At 38.6% G+C, this 10,216-nt stretch overlaps 2 protein-coding genes across 2 annotated transcripts; both read right to left on the bottom strand.

The window, feature by feature from the left end:
• Positions 1-673: 673 nt before the first annotated feature.
• On the bottom strand, positions 674-1,606 carry LOC124238474 (olfactory receptor 5AC1-like). The gene has a single exon (XM_046659461.1). It carries the CDS (start codon positions 1,595-1,597, stop codon positions 674-676), a length of 924 nt encoding a protein of 307 aa, XP_046515417.1. The 5' UTR covers positions 1,598-1,606.
• Positions 1,607-8,766: 7,160 nt separating this feature from the next.
• LOC124238117 (olfactory receptor 5AC1-like) lies at positions 8,767-9,705 on the bottom strand. The gene has a single exon (XM_046658704.1). The coding sequence runs from the start codon at positions 9,703-9,705 to the stop codon at positions 8,767-8,769; it is 939 nt and encodes a 312-aa protein (XP_046514660.1).
• Between the last annotated feature and the right edge of the window lie 511 nt (positions 9,706-10,216).

Raw genomic sequence — 10,216 nt, 5'->3', positions numbered from 1 at the left:
GAATATCGTGCTACATGCAATATTCTGATAAAAATAGTATGTGGAGTTATAAATATAAGCCGTGATTAATTTTGATGCTCCTTTCTTTAATTCACGCCAGCTTCCATTTTTCTTCCTAAGATCCACCAATTTTTTTAGAACTTTTCACTTTTTCCTGACTTTTATCACTAAACAGCACATTTCTTCACAGGAGTATATTCTACGAAGAGGCAGAATGTTATTTTCATCAATCTGCCCGGAGTTACTGTGTATGGCAGAGAACAACACAGCCTTATTAACTTGCAGGTCCACAGCGGTGGGCTGGGCTCACTGATGAACCAAATGACTAACCCTACAGGCCAGCCTCAGTTACGGCTATTTCTCAGTAAAATTCTCAATTACTACCTGGAATTTTGGAAGTTGCTAGAAAATAGTTAATTTGCAAAAGCTACATGCTCAGATAAAAATGGGGCACAATGTTTCTAAATAAGCTAGTTATGGGTAATGCTACCAAACTCTCACTGGACCCACATCCAAGAAAACACAATAGGAGGCTGGGCTCCTGCACGTGCAGCTCATGGACCGCCCTGACCGCGGGCCCTCTGGTGCAATGGCAGAGGCATGGCTAATCTGTATGACTTGGGCTGGTTTCAGTAGCTTTGAAGAAACAGTTTGAAAATTATCTGGCAGCTATTTATTTCTTCATTATTTTTCTCAAGGCACTTATAACCTCTTTGTTCCTCAGACAGTAAATAAAAGGATTAAGTAGAGGAATTATTATCGTGTAAAATAAAGAAAACATTTTGTCATGGTCTTCAGCTGGGCCAGACCCAGGACGCACGTACGTGAGGAAGAGAGTGCCGTAGAACAAGGAGACGGAGAGCAGGTGGGCGCTGCACGTGGAGAAGGCTTTGCTCCTGCCCTTTGCAGACTTCTGTTTCAGGATGGCAAACAGGACACAGGAGTAAGAGACCATGATGGTCATAAAAGTGAAGACTTGTATAAAGGCTGAAAAGATTAAAACCAGAAGAGTATTAACTGTAGGATCAGTACAAGAAATTCTGAACAGTTGTAAAATTTCACAGTAGAAATAATGTATTACATTGGACTTGCAGAAAGTTAATCTAAATAACAAACCCACATGAATTGCTGAATGTAGAAAACCAATGACATAAGACATACTTATCAGCCAAGCGCAGAGTCTGCTGGACATTGCCACCAGATAAAGCAAGGGGTTGCATATGGCTACATAGCGGTCATAGGCCATCACCACCAGGAGGAAACATTCTGTGGTGGCACTGAAACCAAAAAAGTAAAATTGGGCCCAGCAGTCAAGGAGAGGTATCACATGATTCTTAGATAAAAAATTTATAAGCATCCTGGGGGTCACTGAGGACGAAGAACAAGCATCTGCAAAGGCCAAGCTGCCGAGGAATAAGTACATGGGGCTGTGAAGACGGGCATCCTTCCAGATGAGAGCAGCCAGTCCGAGGTTGCCCACCATGGTGGTGAGGTAGGTGAGCAGGAACACCAGGAACAGAGGGGCCTGCAGCCCTGGACGCTCTGTCAGTCCTGTGAGAACAAACTCGGTCACCAGCGTCGTGTTTTCTTCTGACATTTCCAACCTGGCCAATCACTAAAATAAAAGAATAAGTGAGGAAACATTCACAAAATAATCACAAAAACTGAATTTTTTATGTGACTAACATATTCATAGGAGGCACTTCTCATTCAATTAGTAGTCCTTAATTTTTACCTTCATTTGTCTGTTTTTTACACATAAAATTATCCATAATAAAATGCTTTAAAATAATATTCTCCTAAAGTGACAAGAAAATTTAATGTAAATCCCTTTCAACCTCACAGGAGTTAGAGGCAGTGTTTAGAACTGTGTACACTCATCTTAAAATTCATATAAAAGAAAATAATTCCCACTTTCCCCAAGAAAAAAATAAATAGTAAAAGTAGTCAGAGTACCTTAGCAGCTATATAATACAGAGATATGATAATCAAAACATTAAGATAATGGCATAAGAAAAGACAAGAGGGCCAGTACAATAGAACAGATAGCTCAGAAATCAATTCCAGTATATACAGAATGTGGCACGAGACAAATATGACATTTCAATTCAGTAGGAAAAGGATGATTGATTTAATGGATTGTTCTGACACTGTTGGCTGTCTGTCTGGAAGTAAGTAAGATTAAGTTCCTGCCCTACACCGTAGATATTTTCTGAGAAATTTAGGAGGCAATAATGTGACACAGAGATTAGAGAAATCCTTATCCCAGAGAAGAAAGCCAGTATAAAATCATAGCTACCGGGGCCAGCCCTGCGGCCAGGTGATTTAAGTTTGTGCACTCCGCTTTGACGGCCCAGGGTTTCCCCGGTTTGGGTCCTGGGCCCCGACCTGGCACCGCTCCTCAGGCCATGCTGAGGCAACGTCCCACACAGCACAGCCAGAAGGACCCACAACTAGAATATACAGCAATGGACTGGGGGGCTTTGGGGAGAAGAAGAAAAACATAGTTAACATATAATTTTAATGCATAGCAAAAGAATGTCTAAGAGAGTCAAAGGGCATATAATAGGTTGGGAAATATATTTTGCCATGTATAGGAAAGATATAGATTTATATCTGTAATACAAAAATAACTGTTGAAAATAGATAAGGAAAAGGCTAACAACCGGAACGAAGAATGAGTGAAGGACACGATTAGCACGCGTCAGTGAACAAAGCAAAATGGCCAATAAATAAAATGAAAAGATGCCTAAATTTCTGCATGTTATAGATACACACGTGCACATGCATGGACACACACACAGAGGTACCTCCTTTCTCCACTATCAGACTAGCAGAAATTAAAATGAACAAAAATACTCTGAATGAGGAAAGAACAGTGGTACCTTTGGAAATATGAACTGCAACAGCCTTTTTGAAATGCGATTTTATATGATCCCATTTAGTTTTTTTAATTATATACACCCTTTCATCTACCATTGTCTTTCAGCTATACCCTAGAAATAAAAGTGCCACTGCACAAGGATAAATATACACAGACTGCTGAGTACATTATTGTTCAAGGTAGTGAAGGCCAGATGCATCAACAGTGAAATGATGAGTGAATCTCAGAACATTCCTATAATGGAATATAATGCAGCCCTTAAAAAGAGCGATTCTACCTGATTTTGATTTTGGAATTTCCACATTGTATAGTTATCTGAGAAGAGTAAGACACAAAGAAGTATGAAAAATATGATCTCATTATTATAAAACAAGCAATGCATTTGAAATCTCTCTTTTACATGGAAAAACAAGTGGATAATAGACACTGAGTTTATAGCACTGATTTTCCTGGGAAGGGAGCAGAGGTAGGAATGAGGGAAGTGGAGGAGCGGGGAAATCAAAATCAGAGTTCCATGAGAAAAACAGCATGTATGTTATGACTCCTTTCACCTAAAATTGTGTAAGTGACTCATATGTGTGTATGCATCTGTATACACATTTAAAAGAGGTGTGAGAGAATGGTCACCAACATGTTAGTAATGGAGACAGGAAAAAAGAACTCTGAAATCCTATTATTGCCTTTTTAAGGAGATGTTTTGGCACTGAAAATTCCAATATAAAATTAGGACGTAATCATCTCTAAATTTTTGCGGATAAATATCAGTTAAATTCACAAACAGCCTTCAGAGAAATTAGCATTTTCTTTTAGGTATTATCAATGGAAGCCAACTTTTGACCATTGAGAGTAGACGTGATTTTTTTTTAATATTCCAAGGTTTCCTGTAATTGTATAAGGTAAGGAATCAAATAGAGTAACAGAGTTTTTTAGAGGCTTTTTTTCTGGAATTTCAGTAATTTTGTTGTTAAATTTATTCCTGTATACTTATTGTTTTGTCACTGTTGTAAATTTAATATTTGATGTTTGCATGAAGTAATGACATTGATTTTTCTTCGTCATATAAATAGTCTCTGAAAGAACTCCAAAAAGGATTTTTCTGGTGAATATGGATTCCTTTAGATTATCTTGAAAATAAAAATAAATCCATTTAGGTAAACAGATTGTTGTGGTATTTCCATGCATGAAAAATATTTTCATATTTTTATAGTCATACCTCTTGATAGTTACAGAACACAAAAAATTTTTACTATGAGAATATATTAGAAAAGCTGGGTTTGTCTAATTTATAAATATGAATAGAGCTCTTTTCCTAAAAATCAATCATCAGGAGAAGAAAAGCTCATGAGATATTATCCTATCTTCAATAAAAATAAAGGAAGAATGAGTTTTAGACTTTTTACTTTTAAATATATACCCACAGGGAGCCTAGTATGTACAACACAGGCAAAAACATTAGTTGAAAATTAGAACCTTAAGAGAGTTTTACCCTCCATAAACTGGCCCAACTTTCTTTATAACCTTAAATAAACCAAATTCTTGCTATTCTTAGTTTTAATTCCTGTAATGTATAATTTAGCCAAGAATCAGTAAGCTTTGTGAGTTTTTTCTCATGAGTTATATGACAGATAACCCAAGGAGTCTTTTGAAGTTGCTCTCTGTGACTTTAGCCCATATTCTCATGATTCCATAAAATTTAAGATTTTTTTATCGTACTCAGCCACAAACCGTAAGCCAGAATTTCCCATTCTAAAAAATTACAAATAAGATAGATTTTAGTTGCACAGCTTTTAGCTATGCACAGCTGCACAACTCAATTAAGAAAACTTCACATTATAAAATAAACTCTGAATTTTTCTTATTAATTTTTAATTTTTCATTCTTCCATTAATGAAGTTTTATTATTTAAAAACTTCCCAATAAATGTATCTACACAGTAAAAATTCTAACTGAATATACATGTTCAGACAAATACGTACTTCTGTTTGTCCAGATTTCTGTTGCTGATTTCAAAAAGAAAAAAGCCTATCTATAATTTTAATTTCTTACCTAGAAGTTTTGATGTTATACAGACAAATTACAATGCTATAATAATGAACTTTATCAAAACCTCTGCACTCTTACCCAGTTCCTGTAGAACATGGGGAACTGGGAATGTGCTGGTTTTCTCGAAGTAACACAGAAAGTACAGAAAGGAAGCAGTATAATTTATGCATTGATTTTCCTTGGAAACTACAAATTGGAAGGAGATGGCATTTCTTCCTTCTATTTGCAGACCCATTCTTTAAAAACTCTGAAATTCCCTTAATGCTTCCAAAAGATTCCCAGTGGGGTGAAGTCAAAGTTGTTCTACTGAGCATTGTGAGCTAATTGTCAAACCATCCATACACAGCTCGTTATAACAACTAAAACGACATGCTGTGTCCTCAGGGTTCGCTGTAGGGGCATGTTAATAAAATGTCACTGAATGGAGTTTAGAATAAGCTTGTTTTTCTTCTTATTATTTCTTTTAATAATGCCACTACCCATCTACCTACTTGACTTGTCCATTTGGAAATCCCAAGGGTACCTTAGAATTAACATGTGTAAATATGAAATTAAGACCTTCCTCTACGCCCCCCCAAACCTGGTATCTTCCCATGTTCCCTGTCTCAAGGAATAGGGTCACCAGACAAGCATTTATGCAAGTCATAAACCGGGAACAGCTCCGTGGCACTAAATTCTCCCTCACTTCCATTGTTTTGACCATTGTCTCTAGATTTTATCTACTAAAGATGTCTGAAATCCAATTATTTCTTTCTATCTGTACAGTTGGTCCTAAAATCCAGGATGTATTCATGTCTTGCCTGGGCTCATTAAATAACCTCCTAACTACACATCTGCTTCTGCTGACACAGTCATCCAATCCATTTTCCACACTGACACCAGGCTCATTTTTATAAAATGTACACCATTTCACTACTACCCCATATACGCACATGCACTGCCCACTTAAAATTAAAAATAACTTCTCATTGCACATAGAATAACAACTAAAATTCTTAAGCCTAAATATCCACGTCCCTATACTGAGAAATAGACACAATAATTAATGTATACAGTTGGAAAGGTTTTTTGCTTTGCACGTGTATATTGTTTACAGTAACTCTACCTGAATTTAGAGATAATCCCCAATATTTTAGTGGATTGATGTAACAGAAGTTTAGTTCTCCCTTACGATGAGTATAAAGCACATGTTCCCAACTGAAAGATTATTCTCCTCCCATTGATGATTCAGAGTCCCAGACTCTTCCCAACTTGTCACTCAAGCATTTTCCATGCTTGACTTCTTTCAGTGTTTGTGTTTTCCACTGGGTCATGCTAGAATGGAAAATTCACAGAGGATTCCAAATCTGAGGTCCTTGTGAGCCAGAATGTAAGTGATGTCTACCACTTCCAATCTAAACTCAATCATAGGACTGCAGGCATGTGTCTAGGATGAAAAGAAAGTGGATTTGGTGATCAGCTAACAGTTTCTACTCTGCACTTCTGATTATCATTTACCACTCTCTGTCCACTCATATCCTATGACTCTTCTGGACTGGTCATTTATCTTCTTTTGCAGCCAAAGTCAATGCCTGTTGGAACTTGTGATCTACTCTTTCTTCAATGGAACAGGGCCTGACTGTCCTCCAGGGCTTTCTGCCCCTCTCAGCAATGTGGTATCTATTACACCCTCCATCTACACGCCCCAACCCACCCTCTGCAAACACCTCATCCTTTGCAGGATGGGGTCTCCTGATTACTCTCAGACATCTCCAAGAATTTTCAGGTCCTGGCCATGCAACATAGTAATGGGGAGCAGCCTCCAAAACTAAACTTCAATGTTCTCCTGCCTTCATACTCTATAGGACCAAGTTTATTTTGATGTAGCCAGATAAGAAAGGAGAAAAGCCTGAAATGATTCCTTTCCAGTGCCCTAATTGGAATCTAGGCAAAAGTCCCTCTTTTCTAAGGCTACCTGTGATAGACAAAATAACAGCCCCCAAAGATGTGAACCTGTGAATATATTAGGTTACATGGAAAAGGGGAATTAATATTACGGATGGAATTACAGTTGCTAATCAGCTGACTTTAAAGTAGGGAGATTGTCCTGGATTATCTGGGTGGGTCCATTGTAATCACAAGGTCCTTAAAGCAAAAGAGGGCCATAGAAGAGTCAGTGTCAAAGGAAGACGTGACTATAAAAGGCACAGAGAGATGCAACAGTGCCGGCTTTGAAAGTGGAGGCAGGGGCCCACCAGCCAAAGATTGTAGGCAGCCTCTAGAAGCTGGAAAAGGAAAGGAAACAGATTGTCTCTCAGAGCCCACAGAAAGGAATTCAGCCCTACTGACACCTTGATTTTAGCCCAGTGAGATCCCTGTCAGACTTCTGAAATACAGAACTGTAATAAAACCATGCGTTGCTTAACGACAGAGATACGTTTTGAGAATGAGTCGTTAGGCAATTTCATCATTGTGTGAACATCACAGAGTGTACTTACACAAGCCTAGAAGGTATAGCTTGCCATATACCTAGGCTACAGGGTGCTAATCTTATGGGGCCACTGTTGTGTATGCTATTCATCTTTGATGGAAACATCATTACGCCATGCATGACTATAGAATAAATTTATGTGGTTTTAAGCCACTAAATTTGTGGTAATTTGTACAACAGCAATAGAAAACACACTGCCTCATGCCTGCCTACCATGGCCATCTTCTGTTTCTCCCTCATAATCTCCTGGGCCCAGAAGAGGTGGACTCTTCTCCCTATTCCCACACGACCTCCTTCTAACAGAGTAGCAAGTTCAAGACCCCCTAGTCATCTTTCACCTTCTTTGTTGAAAGATACACCAAAGAAGACAATAAATAAATCTAGAAAATCTACTCTTAAGAATTGCTAAAAACCCAAGTGCTAGCTTTTTCCAACTGTGAGTACCATGAGAAGAAACATGTTAAAATGGGAAATTAAATTTCCATTGTTTAATATTTGTAAAAATATTATCTCCATTGACTGTGGAACTTTCTGTGACTGTTTTTCTCCAGGGGGACTGTGACAATGGATGGCAGTCCTGCTATTATCAGCATGTGCTGACAAAACCATGTAGAATATAATAATCTACCACTAGATGACACCCAAGTTAGTAACAGTTTTTCTAGAAATAATAAAGGTATGAAGGTGACAGAGAAAGTCTATATTTGACATATAGCAATTGTAGAGTCAAGACTGCACAGTCTTACAGCACATGAGAAAAAGATGAGAAAGCCTTGCCTCTGGCCTTGGCTGCAGAGAGATGCAGACAAGAACTTTACTGAGATGCTGCAACCACGGGGGGCAACGTGCTTGGAAAGAGCCCCCAGGGCAGAAGGCAGAGCTCCAGGCAGAGAGAGGAACCAGGCTCTGAGCAAACTTGACGCAGACACACTCGCTGGAGCCGGTCTGCCCTGCCTTGGGCTTTGGGTTTTGTGACTCAACAATCGTTTATTTCTTCAAATAAAAACAATAGGCGAGGGATGAGGCAAACGTGTCGTGTATATGGGATATCTTTTCTTTTATTTTTCACTAGGATATTCACAAGGCCATAAAGTCAGGAAGCCAAAGAAGCAGAAGGGCCAGACAGAAAGCCCGCGGTTTTTCTGAGGAAAAAAATCAATTTAAGTTACATAATTAAGAGATGATCAAGCACTCCTGCAATTTGCTAAAGATGTAATAATACATTTAAATCACATTTATATATTTTACAAATAACATATTATTCATAATAATAGTCAGCCATAAAGTTATTGCCAATGCATAGATACACAACAACTTATACAAAATATGCGTGTAATTGTCACACTTCAATTGTTATGTTAATAAACCCTTAGTCTTTCACAAGGGGGAAAATAATTAACACTTTTCTCAGGGCACCTAAGACTTCCTTGTTTCTTAGGCTGTAAATAAAGGGGTTTAGCAGGGGAATTATAATCGTGGAGAGCAGGGAATACATTTTATCCTGATACTGATGTGGATCAGACCCAGGACGCACATACATGAGGAATATGGTACCGTAGAACAAGGACACGGAGAGCAGGTGGGCGCTGCACGTGGAGAAGGCTTTGCTCCTGCCCTTTGCAGACTTCTTTTTCAGGATGGCAAAGAGGACACACATATAAGACTCTATGATAGTCATAAAAGTAAAAGCTTGTATAACAGCAGCAAAAATAAAAACCACCAATGCATTAATAGATGGGTCAGTGCAAGACATTGAATATAGTGGCAAGATTTCACAGTAGAAATAATGTATTACATTGGACCTGCAGAAGGTTAATCTAAATAATAGTCCTACATGAACTATGGGGTGCAGAAAACCAATGACATAAGACATACTTATCAGCAAAGCGCAGAGTCTGCTGGACATCACCACCGGATAAAGCAAGGGGTTGCATATGGCTACATAGCGGTCATAGGCCATCACCACCAGGAGGAAACATTCTGTGGTGGCACTGGAACCAAAGAAATAGTATTGGGCCATGCACTCAAAGAGGGATATCATTTGCCTGTTGTCTAAGATGTTGACAAGCATCCTGGGGGTCACGGAGGATGAAGAACAAGCATCTGCAAAGGCCAAGCTGCTGAGGAATAAGTACATGGGGCTGTGAAGACGTGGATCCTTCCAGATGAGAGCAGCCAGTCCGAGGTTGTCCACCATGGTGGTGAGGTAGGTGAGCAGGAACACCAGGAACAGAGGGGCCTGCAGCCCTGGATGCTCTGTCAGTCCTGTGAGAACAAACTCAGTCACCAGCATCGTGTTTGCCTCCATCGTATCCCCTCCGGCTGATCACTGCAGTGAGAGAACAGGTGAAGAAAAAAATTAACCAAGCTTCATGACCACTGGTGTTGGATTGCAGTATCTGTCCCTCTACATCAGATGCCCCTTTATCAAGAAACGTGAATACACTCTGTTGTCCTTTTTAAAAAGACACCAAAGAATATTAAGTATATTGTAAATAATTTTGAGAATTAAAGGCTCCTTTTAAAGGGCTTTATTTTAAAATATATAATTACCTGAAGGATTATTCAGGAGGTTATAGACACCAATTTGACTTTGTCCAATAATTCGTCACTCACAAATACCTTAAATTGAATGTATTGACAGTGCAATGTTATACAAAATTAAGAATAAAAAATACATAATACATTTTGTACTAAAATCTCTTAAAGCTAGACACTGGTTTGGGTTAAAAAGTGCTTTCACACTATCTCAGAAACTCTTTCATATCTTTCCTATTGAACAAAGAATGGGATCCCTTTTTGGTACAAATGACATAGAT

This window comes from Equus quagga, chromosome 4, assembly GCF_021613505.1.
Source record: "Equus quagga isolate Etosha38 chromosome 4, UCLA_HA_Equagga_1.0, whole genome shotgun sequence".
Lineage (NCBI taxonomy): Eukaryota > Metazoa > Chordata > Mammalia > Perissodactyla > Equidae > Equus > Equus quagga.
The sequence above is the reverse complement of the archived record's forward strand: the minus strand, read 5'-3'. Positions and strand labels throughout refer to the sequence as shown.

What these genes read in the sequence shown, in the direction of transcription:
- LOC124238474 (XM_046659461.1), bottom strand. Translation starts at nt 1,597, where the DNA reads ATGTCAGAAGAAAACACGACGCTGGTGACCGAGTTTGTTCTCACAGGA.
- LOC124238117 (XM_046658704.1), bottom strand. Translation starts at nt 9,705, where the DNA reads ATGGAGGCAAACACGATGCTGGTGACTGAGTTTGTTCTCACAGGACTG.